General features: G+C 37.2%; 2 protein-coding genes across 7 annotated transcripts in view; one reads left to right on the top strand and one right to left on the bottom strand.

Annotated features, from left to right (window-relative positions):
- The window catches only part of CMSS1 (cms1 ribosomal small subunit homolog), a 372389-nt gene that overhangs the window by 80000 nt on the left and 279033 nt on the right, over nucleotides 1-13356 (top strand). Inside the window, exon 1 of one of the 5 annotated variants that reach the window (XM_055315905.1) lies at nucleotides 10797-10883. The exons of the other annotated variants lie outside the window; for them this stretch is intronic. Within the exon in view, the coding sequence (XP_055171880.1) occupies nucleotides 10832-10883 (52 nt within the window). The 5' untranslated portion in view covers nucleotides 10797-10831. Of the gene's footprint in view, nucleotides 1-10796; nucleotides 10884-13356 lie in introns of those variants that run through there. 5 annotated transcript variants of the gene reach the window in all.
- Nucleotides 1-13356, bottom strand: part of FILIP1L (filamin A interacting protein 1 like) — a 273763-nt gene that overhangs the window by 69010 nt on the left and 191397 nt on the right. The window lies entirely within an intron of this gene.

Genomic DNA, 13356 nt, shown 5'->3' with positions numbered 1-13356 from the left:
AAGGCTATTAGTTAAGGCTATTAGTTAGGAAATGTGTTTGCAGTGTTTAGAATTTAATTATGGCCTATTGTCATATCACAGAAAAGTGTTAGCATAATTTGTTTCTTAGAACAAATTTTATTTGCTCAGAAATGATTATGACAATATCATCAGCCTTTGTTTCTAAGATTCCGTTAACTGCTTAATAAGACTTTTGTTCTGATTTTTGAGAAAAATCAATTGGTGTTATTATTGATTTGGGACTTGACAGTGAATAATGTTAGCATGAACAAAGGACATTAATATGTATATATCTATAAAAATTATTTAAATGTGTCAATTCTACAAAACCCAACTGTACTTTACCTTCTCTTACAATATCCAGCTTTACTATGACTGGTGTAATTGGTGTGATTTTTTACATCTGGTCTCATGCTTTAAAAATGGATATCTGGGATCCCTGGGTGGCGCAGCGGTTTGGCGCCTGCCTTTGGCCCAGGGCGCGATCCTGGAGACCCGGGATCGAATCCCACATCGGGCTCCCGGTGCATGGAGCCTGCTTCTCCCTCTGCCTATGTCTCTGCCCCCCCCCCTCTCTCTCTGTGACTATCATAAATAAATAAAAATTAAAAAAAATAAAAATGGATATCTAAGAAGGTAATCTAAACACAGTATTTTATTTGTAGTTAGAAATTTCTGCATACAGTTGACCCGACCCTTGAACAAGGCAAGGGCTAGGGGCACTCATCCCCTACACAATCAGAAATCCACACATAACTGTTGACTTCCCCAAAATTTAATTGCTAACAGTCTGTTGTTGACAGGAAACCCTACTGATAAAATAAACAGTGATTAACACTTTTTTTTATGTTATATGTATTATATACTGTATTCTTACAATAAAGTAAGCTAGAAAAAAGTATTAAGAAAATCATAAGGAAGAGAAAATATATTTTGTAGTAGCATACTGTATTTATTGGGGAAAAAATTCTACATTATAAGTGGATTGCACAGTTTAAACACAAGTTGTTCAAGGATCAACTGTATATTTACATGTAAAATAAAGCAGGGCATGGCAGGGAAAAGGCATGACTAAGTTTTACAGCCTGCCCACTACCAATTTTTGCACCATTCTCAAGCTAAGAATGGTTTTTACAATTTTAAAAAGTTGAAAATGTCAAAATAATAATATTCCATGATATGTGAAAATTACATAAAACTTAAATTTTAAGTGTCCATAAGATTTTATTGGGACAAGCGATATCTATTTGTTTACTTATTACCTGGCTGCTTTCCTGTTCCAACACCAGAATTGAGTAGTTGCAACAAGACCATCTGGCCTGCGAAGCCTAAAATATTTACCACCTGGTACCCTGGTACTTTATTGAAAATAATTTGACCACTGTTCTTTTTTTTTTTTTTTTTTTTAAGATTCTATTTATTTATTTATTCATGACACGGAGGGGGGGGAGAGAGAGAGGCAGAGACACAGGCAGAAGAGGAAGAAGCAGGCTCCATGCAGGGAGCCTGATGTGGGACTCAATCCCAGGACCACTCCCTGAGGCAATGGCAGGCCCTAAACCGCTGAGCCACTCAGGGATCCCCTGCTGACCACTGTTCTATACCTTTGGTAATAGATACAGTTTAAAACAAAGCAGACAAAAGGCAACCGCAAGTTGCCACAATTTTTATATATCTCAACTAATTTGTGTTAATTTGCCTAAACCAAATTTTGAATTTTCTGTACTTGTTTTTTTTTTTTGATTGTTTGTTTGTGTTTTCAGATCTTGAATAAATTGTGTTATCTGAAGATTTATATTATTGCCAAGACAATGGATGGATGCCTTTTGGTGGAGTACTGAAGTAACACGCTCTATTTGAGGGGAAATTTAGAATAGTGAAAATAGAAAAACAAAGTTTAGTTTCTGAGACTCATGGGAAGCAGTGAGGTTCTAAACTGATTATATTTAGTTTTCTTTTTACCTGGCATATCACTTTCTCTTATTCTAACTTGCCCAGAAAGAGGATATCAGGAGTGAGTGGTGAGGATTATAGGAGAATTCTGTAAGAGAGCACTCCCCCCACCACCACCATAGCATGTCAAAGCATTCTGCTTAAGTGCATGTGGCAAAACATTGCCATATAAATATACAGTGTTCATGACTAAATGAAGTTTTCCTTGTCTCTAACCACCTTGAATAATTGAGACCTGACTGTATTAAGAAAACATCCTACCTCCTATATGGGTTCCTCATACTAATCTTAGATTCAATATTCAGGGGTGGGTTTTTTTTAATTTCTTGAATTAGCCATCAAAATGTATTTTTTTAATTTATTTATTCATGAAAGACACAGAGAGAGGGAGAGAGAGAGAGAGAATGGCAGAGACACAGGCAGAGGGAGAAACAGGCTCCATGCAGGGAGCCCGACATGGGACTCAATCCTGGGTCTCCAGGATCATGCCCTGGGCCGAAGGCAGGCGCTAAACCTCTGAGACACCCAGGGATCCCCTCAAAATGTATTTTAAATAGACTTTGTCTAGTTTATCAGACTCTCAAAAAAGAAGTATTGGCTTAAATATTGCTTATTTGAGAGTTTAGATGTGATACATTATTTCTGTTGAATATTATGAGGGTTTAAAAAGATTGTTAAAAAGTAGCTGTATTTTGGGGCAGCCCGGGTGGCTCAGCAGTTTAGCGCCACCTTCAGTCCAGGGCCTGATCCTAGGATCAGGATCAGGATCCCCCTGACCCGGGATCAAGTCCCACATGGGGCTCCCTGCATGGAGCTTGTTTCTCCCTCTACCTGTGTCTCTGCATCTCTCTCTTTGTGTCTCTCATGAATAAATAAATAAAATCTTAAAAAAAAAAGTAGCTGTATTTCTATATTATAGATAACATTTATTTTTAGAGGTGTGTTGTGGGTATATGGAATGAAAAATATTTCAAATAAATTGTTCCACATGGAATTACACAATGCCCAGGGGTTATGTTTGCTCTGATTCTTTATGTCTAATCTCATCTTTTCCAAAATCTTTTCTTTTAAAAATAGAAACCTAGAAAGGTCAACTAACAAAATTTTTCTTTTGTAGTGCTAAATTTCTAACAGATGAATGTTTTTTAAGGTGTTATTTATTTATTTATTTATTTATTTATTTATTTATGAGAGAGAGAGAGAGAAAAGCAGGCTCCAAGCAGGGAGCCTGACATGGGACTCAATCCCGGGTCTCCAGGATCATGCCCTGGGCCGAAGGCAGCACTAAACCACTGAGCCACCTGGGCTGCCCCCTAACAGATGAATTTTTGACATTCATACACTTACACATAAAAATGTGTGTACCGGGCAGCCCCGGTGGCTCAACAGTTTAGTGCCGCCTACAGCCCAGGGCGTGATCCTGGGAACTCAGGATCAAGTCCCCCATCAGGCTCCCTGCATGGAGCCTGCTTCTCCCTCTGCCTGTGTCTCTGCCTCTCGCTCCCTCTCTCTCTCTCATGAATAAATAAATAAAATCTTTAAAAAAATGTGTGTACCTTTTTCGCATTATCCTAGTAGTTTTTTGTTTACTTTAATGTGTCTTGGTCTATACACAAGAATATCAGAAGGTGAAATTAAGTGAGAAATAGCCCACAAACACGGAGTCTGAATCTTGGAGTCTGAAACTCTCATAGAAGTTTAGGTATATTTCAAGCTACTCTATTATGAGTATTGATATTAAAATGAATCTGATTTCTGTTGGAATTTCAGATGACCTGAGAGGGGCTGAACACACAAAGAGAAAAAATGTAATTACAGCTTTTATTTAAAGCCTAAGAGACAGCTACAATAGATGTGTTTTGATTCTGTTAGATGGAGATTTTATGTGTGCAATTTATTTAGAGGAACTCATTTTTTTCCCATCTCAAAATAGTATGTTAAGAGAAAGTAGTTTCTGGTATTTGTTGATCTTTATTTTGAGCATATAAAAAGTCTGTTCAATTTTATTTTATTTTGCTTTAAAGATTTATTTATTTACTTTAGAGAAAGAGAGCATGCAAGTGGAGGAAGGGCCAGAGGGAGAGAGAGGGAGGGAGAGAGAAAATCTTAAGAAGATTCCCCACTGAGCACAGAATTCAATGCTGGGCTCAATCCCAGGACCCTGAGATCATGACCTGAACAAAAACCAAAGGTTGGACACTTAACCATCTGAGCTATGCAAGTGCCCCTGTTCAATTTTATTTTGAACATAACATTTGATTATAGTTTTCAAAAGCAGACTGCTGGCAAATTATTTTACGTTGCAGGTGTTTTGGACATTTTTGCCATGATACATCCTTTTAGCCTTAATGAGAATTACTAATGCACTAGATAAAAAATGGAAATCATATATTTTGAGATCATATCGAAAATATTCCACCTAATTCTTTATACAAAGAAGTTGTCCATGAATTATGTTGACTATAGAATTAAAATTAAAATAATTAGAAGTTATTGTATATAAGGGTTTTAGGTGTTTGTGAAATCTGTGTGGTAGCCATTATGATTTACTGCTGTTGCTTTTTTTATAGCAGTTTCCAAGCCCCTATTGCATTCCTCAACAAAATATTTCTTAAGATAAAGTGTGAGGAATAATACTAAAGGTACACTGCTCCTGCACCTGAAATTCCTGAAATTGTTTCTGAAATTGTTAAAATGGACATTTTGGATGCCCACCTCTGTCTTGAATGTGACTCCACTATGTCCACCTTCAGGACATCTTTGGCTAATGCACATTAACATACCAGGGATGATAAGCAAGGTTGTAGAGTCAGACTCCCCGCATTTGGTCTTTATTTCTCCATTTACCAGTTACGTAACCTCTTTGTGCCTCTGTTTCATCATCTATAAAATGGAATTAAATGGGAGTACCTCCTCATTCAGTTGTTGTATTAGAGTTATGGCCATTAAGTACTTAAAGAAGCACCTACACAAAGGATTCAACTACTTAGCTCTCATTATGCATTTCTAAGATACCATCTATGGTGTCCTGGTTGTATTAGATCTTTGAAATCCTCTAATTCCTGGGTGTTCTATATGTTGGCAAATTGAACTTAAATAAAAATTTTTAAAGATTTTATTTATTCATGAGAGACACACAGAGAGAGGCAGAGACATAGGTAGAGGGAAAAGGAGGATCCCCGTGGGGAACCCAATGTGGGACTCCATCCCCAGACCCAGGACTACACTCTGAGCTGAAGGGAGAAGCTCAGCTGCTGAGCTACCTAGGCATCCCTAAATAAAAATTTAAAAAGAAAAAAGAACAGAAAGAAAAGGCTTCCAAATCAGTAGAGAGAAAGAGAGAGAGAGAGAGAGAGAGAGAGAGAGAGAGAGAAAGAAAGAAAGAAAGAAAGAAAGAAAGAAAGAAAGAAAGAAAGAAAGAAAGACTCTAATTCTATAGTCAGAACCAAATCAGCAGTATTTTAGGATGAAATAAATGTAAATGTGCCTGAAAGCTTTTTGAAAATTTAGAATGTAATATCTATCTAGAACAGCATTGGCATATAGTAGATACTCAGTAAATATTTAGAGAATTAATGGATGAAAATATACACATATAATGGTGATGTCATTCTTAAAATTCATGACTAAATTCTGGAATCAAAGCCATTCATTTGTTAGATTTAAGAGATAATTTAACTCTTTGTTAGTGAGGTGTGAATAACAAAGGTATTGATAATGAGGATATTAATAACCATTCATATATACCTGGCACTTACTGTGAGTAAAATACTATTCTAAACACTTTATATGTACATAGATTAATTCATTTAATCTTTAGAGCAATCTATAAGGTAGATACTACTATTATCCTCATTGAATAGATGAAGAAACTGAGTCTGAGATTATAAATAACCAGAATTCAAATCCAGGAACTTTGGCTCCAGAATCTATGCTCTTAAGTCTTTGTTATAAACAAGTTATAATTTCATAATAGGTATTTAGTCCAATCTTTTTTTTCCCCACTTAATGCTCATCAGAATAACCATACAGTACCAAAAGTGCTAGTCAGTTGCCTAGTCCTTCCTCTTTCTGCTCTCTCACAAAAGTCCCAAGCATTGATACTCTTAACTGGGCTGCAGATTAGAAGAACTACCTGGGGGCTTTCAGTACTTTTGAGTCTTAGAGATGCACTTAATTGATGCACACAGAGTATCAGAATTTTAAAAGTACTCCTGGTGATTCTAATATTTAGCACAGTTTTAGTCCACTGGTCTAAAGGAAAATTAAATTGGTGTGGGCCCTAGAACACACTTGAGGGGTCAGGACATGAAGGTAGTAGAATCTGGATCCTTGAGTATCCAGGATCTGAAACTCAAGCCAGTTTGCATTGTTTCTTGTTGAAAATTGCTTCCTTTGCATGCAAAGAATACCGGTTGGAAATGGTTGGAAATACCAGGGGACAGGGGATTCAGAATTTACTGAGGGTTTAAGTTATGTAGACTATCCTTTTAATTTGTTTTAAAAAAAATCAAGTAAATTTTGACATTGCTTTAGTCTTGGGACCTTAAATGGCCATTGAAAATTCTAAGGAAATCTATCTGGAAAAAGAAAATGGCTACAATACAAGTGGGACTAAGATAGTGCTTTCCTTTAGGGTTACGAGCTTATTGCTCCAGTGAGAAGCGTAGCCTGACTTTACTAATCTGTTTAGGAAAATTGATATTTATTTCAAATGTTTATGGTTTATCGTCTCAGAAGATTAATGCCAAATCCTCAAAAATGTAGTGACGAGCGATGACTCATTTTAGCTCATGTCAAAACAATGCGCTTTTGTAATTTGCCTGTCTCTGGGGAAGCTATTAAACACTAAACAAAATGCCTCAGAATGAAACTGATTGAGTGTTTTAAATTATGTACTTTTGCTTGGCTATTAGCCAGAGTTCTTTGGGAAAACTCACTGCACATCAAGAGCTGTGATTTGTGCTGACAGTGGTACTACATAGTTTATGCTGCTTCAGTACCAGTGGTGTATATTCTAAAGTTAAATAGTCAAACAAAGCTTAGTCTTTTTGATAAACAATTTATGTTAACTCTACTCTCCGCCAAGTGATTTTTTTCTTTGTTAAACTTTGTATGGAATATACCTAATGGATAAGATATTTTTGTCTGTATTATCTTGTTGACAAATAGTACAGATTCCAACAAACTAAAGAATAGTTATTATATATATATATATATATATATATATATAAAGATTTATATATTTGTTTCTTTGTAAGTAGTACCATATATCTTGTCCCAAGTAGAGCTCAGCAGAGTGTTTTACATATAACAGATACACAAAATATATGTGTTATTGATGATCATGATACCAATAAAAAAAACAGTAGCTTTTAATTACCTATGGTCTGGCTGCTGGTATATATTAGGCCTTTTAAAAATTAGTGTTAGGCTAACTACATTTTATTTTTCAGGAGCAAAATATTTAAATGACTGGCTTACTTTCACTGACCTCCTGAGTAATGAGATTTACAATGTTAGGTTAGGTATTTGGGGTTTTTTTAGCTTTGATGTTTTTAAGAAACACTTTTATTGGGACACCTGGGTGGCTCCTCCAATTAAGTGTCCCAACTCTTGATTTCAGCTCAGGTGTCAATCTCAAGTTCATGAGTTCAAGTCCTACATTGGGCTTGACACTAGGCATGGAGCCTACTTTAAAAATAAAACTTTCATCAGTATAATTAACTCTTAATATTAGTAACCAAATATTCATAGTATCATGTGGCACTTTTTTAGTAGGCAGTTGGGTACATGGTCTCCTGACAACCAAAAGTATGGGGCCACTCATGACTATATCACATACAGCACACCTAGGAAAGAGTAGGTACTCAATAGATATTTGTTGAATTGCACAGATGTTCTTCTACTCATTGCTTATGCTATGAAGAAATTCTTCAAGAATCAATTTTCTTCATGGGGTATTTGGGTGACTCAGTTCATTAAGTGTTGACTCTTGATTTCTGCTCGGGTTGTGATCAGGGTTGTGAGATCGAGCCCCACATCGGGATCTTTGCGGGGCATGAATGAAGCCTGCTGAAGATGCTCTCTCTCCCTCTTCCTCTGCGCCTCACTGCCCCCCAACTTATTGGCACTCTCTCTCTCCCCATCCCCAAAAAAGAAAAAAAGGAATCAATTTCTCCAGGTGCACTTCCATGAAAGGACATGGAAAGGTAACGAAAATAAGCTAAGTTAATAGTATGATCTTATTTTTGATTAAAAATGTAGCATATCCGCATCTTATGTTTACTGCCAGTCTAGTTACCTGTCTTTTTTTTTCTTTCTGAATGACCGTCACTTTTTAATGTCTTTTTTTTTGTCATGAATTTATTTTTTATTGGTGTTCAATTTGCCAACATATAGAATAACACCCAGTGCTCATCCTGTCAAGTGCCGCCCTCAGTGCCCGTCACCCAGTCACCCCCACCCCCCGCCCACCTCCCCTTCCACCACCTCTAGTTCGTTTCCCAGAGTTAGGAGTCTCTCATGTTCTGTCTCCCTTTCTGATATTTCCCACTCATTTTTTCTCCTTTCCCCTTTATTTCACTTTATTCCCTTTCACTTTATATTCCCCAAATGAATGAGACCATATAATGTTTGTCCTTCTCTGATTGAGTTATTTCACTCAGCATAATACCCTCCAGTTCCATCCACGTCGAAGCAAATGGTTAGTTACCTGTCTTGAAAAAGATAATAACTAAAGGCTATTACCAAAGTTGAAGTTTTCACATAGTGCAAATAAAATGATAATGAGATGACTTCCATTGGAAGACAATCAAAAATTAATTGTAACCATTAAAGTGGAAGGAAGGATATATTAAAATCGTAAGTAGTGTGGCAGGGCAAACACATTCATGTTCATCTAAACTTAGAATTGTTAGAATCAGAGCCTTGAAGGAAGTGCCTGTACTCGATGAGCAATACACTAGAGGCTGTATCACTTTATTTTTTTTTAATTTTTATTTATTTATGATAGTCACACAGAGAGAGAGAGAGAGAGGCAGAGACACAGGCAGAGGGAGAAGCAGGCTCCATGCACCAGGAGCCCGATGTGGGATTCGATCCCGGGTCTCCAGGATCGCGCCCTGGGCCAAAGGCAGGCGCCAAACCGCTGCGCCACCCAGGGATCCCGCTGTATCACTTTAGAGTTAAGAGACAAGTGGTCAAACTGCTATGTTCTGTTCACCCCTCTGCCCGTTTCTAGCCATGTGTTCTGTTCATCCCTCTGCCCGTTTCTGGCCATGTGTCCTTAAGTACCTTATTTATCTTCCCCAGCTTCAGTTCATTCATCTGTTAAATGCTGCTAAGAATAGTACCTATTTTGTAGGAGTGTTATGAGAATTAAGGATTATGTGAAAAACACTTAAAACAGTGGCTGGCATATAATAAACTCGTGTGTGTGTGTGTGTGTGTGTGTGTGTGTGTGTGTGTGTGTGTGTCTACACATGTGCCTGTTTTAAAGCATTTGCCATATTGTCTGGGTAGGCTATAAAAGAAACAGGCTTAGAGAATTTGATAGACTTATGGAAGAAATCCAAAATTGACTATTAAATGAAATTTATCTTTTACGGTTGTATCTTCACAGGCCCCTACATGGCCTTCTTGGCTGCCACCCTCAGAGACAGGGACCCTGGTTTGGTTGCTTCAGTGACCTGACAAAAAAGTATTTGTTTCTCTTTTTACTAAGATGCTTCATACAGAAAACTATGCAATGCTTCTTTCTTATTTCCCAGGCTGATATAATGAAATAAGGATAAAACTGTAGTCCCCTGCTGCTTCATTTACTTGTGCTAATTTGTCCTAAATGAAAAACTCTTCATTTGGTAATAGAAAAGTATGGCTTCAAGAAATAGAAACAAGCCCAAGCTAACTGAGTTAAGCAAGATCTTTGGCCGGGAAAAGTAACTATTGAGATATGCATCTTGTTTTTCCAAGCAAATGCTCCTACTTCAGAATCTGTGAGTGGGCCTTAATTCATTTACCTGGTTTAAGTTGCCCAGTTTTCAGACAACCACTCTACATTTCTGGCAGCAGTGAGTGTGATGAATGTTTTTGTTATTGTTACTCTTAATGTGTGGTTTTTATTCTTAATATAAACAAAGGTCTGTAAGGACCATAGACCAGATTGTTTCACCATTACAATGTGCTTATTTTGTTATTTCCATCATTTGTTAGTATTTTGTTCCTAATCTTGGAGTGGATCTTTCAGTAGAGAGAAAAATTGCTTCCCAATCAAGTATTTGTACTGTACTTTAAGTAGGAGAGCGTGCCTGGTAAAAAATTTATTCAGTTTCTATCAAGGCAGGTTTTTTGGCACTGTTTTTTTCAGAAACCAAATTAAAGTAGGGTCTTTGAAAAATATGTTTAACGTGCTCCTTTAAACTAGGATTTTCCGCTAAAATGAAGTCAAAGAGCCTTCTGAACATTAATTTTTGTTAGTTTGACATCTTTCTATTCCAAACTTTAGAAGCCTAAAAGTTTTCCTTACTTTTCTTTTGCATTCCCATCTCCCCTCCCCCTTTTTAATGGCTGCTCATTGCTTCTCAGTCAACCTGAAATTCAGGCTTATTTTAACTCCCATCACTGTCTGTAGTGACTACCTCTTCCTTGCCTCCCATGCCCACTTTCTTCTTTGGAATTTGGCAGTACTTGTCCTCTGTTATTCCAGCATCCTGAGTCTCATTTGGCTCTTTTCCCTCAATGTCATTGTTTCTACAAGTGACCCGCCTCCCTCTTCCCTTTCAGTCCCTGACAGGCTTCTTGAAAAAATATTAACTACACTTAGTGCTCACCACCCTCTTTGGATCCTTGAAATTTGGTTTCAGCACCTGCCATTCTGATGGAATTGTTCTCTCAGAGGTCATTGGTGACTACTTCATCAGATCTAACAGGTTGTATCCTCTGCTACTTCATCCTCTCCTACTTTCCTATGCCAGTTAACACAGTTAACTGCTTACCCACTCCCTGAAATTTTTCCTTTGGCTTCTAAGACACTGGGCTCTCCCAAATTATTTTTCTATATCTTCTTTTCTAACTTCCTTGATAGCTTATCCTCCTTATTCTCTAAATGTAGGCATTTGCTGGGACAATCCAACCCTTTGCTTTCTATACAATTTCCTTCTTAGGACTCTAATCTATGCCTACTGTTTCAGCTTTCCTCTTTACACTAAAACTCCCACATCTTTATCATTAGCCACTGCTTGCGTGACTTCTGTCTACCTCCATCTTACTGTTACTCCTAGATGTCTCACCAGTTTCTCAAGCATAGCATTCCAAAGCCACCTCTCCCAGCCTTTCAGTTGCTGTTATTAGGAGTGATCTTCTTGTCACTAAGGTTTGTAAAAGTTACTGAGTCCAATCATTTCTACCTCTTGCATCTTCAGATTGTGTAACATACTTCATTTTACAATTTATAAGCATTATTTTTCCATTTTTCTCTTTCATTCAGGTGTAATTTATATTTAGTAATGTGCACAAATATCAAGTCCACAGATTGATGAGTTTTTACATATGTATATACCTGTGTAAACTCTATCCAGACCAAAATATAGAATATGTCCAACTTCCTAGCAGACCTCCTTTGTGCCACCTTCCTATTGATATCCACTTTCTTCCTAGGAGGCAACCATCATTTTGACCTCTATTACCATAAATAAAATAGATTTTGTCTATTTTGAACTTCATGTAAATAGATTATTATATTAATGGAAATTAAACTTTATATAAATGGAATTTTATATTGCCACCAGAAATACATGCATATTCCACTTGCTTCATTTCCTCATCAACACTTGATTTTGTCCTTTTAGTTTTAGCCTTTGTGGTAGGGCTATAGTGGTATCTCATTATAGTTTTAATTTGCATTTGTCTGATGATTAATAACATTGAACTTTTCAGGTGCTTATTTGGATATCCTCCATGAAATGTCTCTTAAGTCTTTTTTTTATATTGTGTTATCAGTGTTTTTTTTTTAAATTGATTCAAAGTTCTTTATATATTCTGAATGTTGATCTTTGTTGGTTATACAAATACACAAATTTTCCTCCAATCTGTGGCTTGCCTTTTCATCCTGATTATTGTTGCATTTTGAATAACAGAAGTTATTAATTTTTTTAAAGATTTTATTTATTTATTCATGAGAGACAGAGAGAGAGAGAGAGGCAGAGAGACAGGCAGAGGGAGAAGCAGGCTCCATGCAGGGAGCCTGACGTGGGACTTGATCCCGGAACTCCGGGATCACGCCCTGGCCTGAAGGCAGCGCCAAAGCACTGAGCCACCGGGGCTGCCCAAGTTATTAATTTTAATAAGGGGATCCCTGGGTGGCTCAGCGGTTTAGTGCCTGCCTTTGGCCCAGCAGAGCTCTTATTTAAGTTTATAAAAGTAATATTTAAAATTATTTAAATAGGGGCTCCTGAGTGGCTCAGTTGGTTAAGCATCTGGCTTTAGCTCAGGTCATGATCTCAGGGTCCTGGGTGGAGCCCCACATCGGGCTCCCTGCTCAACAGGGAGTCTACTTCTCTTGCTCTTTCCCTCTGATTCTCCTCCCCATTCACTGTCTCTGAAATAAATAAATAAAATATTTTTAAAAATTATTTAAATAGTAAAGGAATTCAGATACTACTGTTTTCCTTCAAGCCATTCCTCATCCCCTAATTAGTATTCACCTTTTTTATTTCCTACTGTCTGAATGTTTTTCTGCTCCTGAGGACAAGGAACATTTTTTGGTCCACTGCTTTGCACGTGGTAGGCACTTGGTAAGCATTTTGAAATAAATGAATTAATAAACCCAATGACAAGTAAACTTTTCAAAAGCTAAAACTATACATTTAACATTAAGAAATGCTGATCTGGTCATGTAATGAGTGCAGCCTGAGACATTCTCTCTCCACCTTGGTTCTGTGCCTTCTCTTCAGTGAGGTTCTGACTCAGCAGTTCTGACTCAGCAGATTGGCTGTGCTGTATCACTTTTATCTTCTGTAACACTGCTCATACACCTGGGTATCTTGGTACTAATTACTGACATAGTGTGACCATGACCTCATTTGACCTTTTAGCACACCCCTTCTGACTGCTATACAATGAGAAGAGGCTCACATGGAAAAAGAGATGCTCTTTTCTATTTGAAGCAAATGATTTGACTTAGACAACTATGTGACAACTGGCTTCACTCAGATTCTCTTGGCATCTTAAAAGAACATTTGAACCATATTTGAGATGCCATTGTGTTCCTACCTTTAAATACAACAGTTGGAGATTGTGATTCAGTATGTTTGAGGTTGGGCCCAGAAATCTGCACTTTTAAATAGTTCCCTGGCAACTCTAATGATAACTTACTCAATTTTCTGAACCATTGGAGGAGAAGAG

Source organism: Nyctereutes procyonoides, unplaced genomic scaffold (genome assembly GCF_905146905.1).
Source record: "Nyctereutes procyonoides isolate TBG_1078 unplaced genomic scaffold, NYPRO_anot_genome, whole genome shotgun sequence".
Taxonomy (NCBI): domain Eukaryota; kingdom Metazoa; phylum Chordata; class Mammalia; order Carnivora; family Canidae; genus Nyctereutes; species Nyctereutes procyonoides.
The sequence above is the reverse complement of the archived record's forward strand: the minus strand, read 5'-3'. Positions and strand labels throughout refer to the sequence as shown.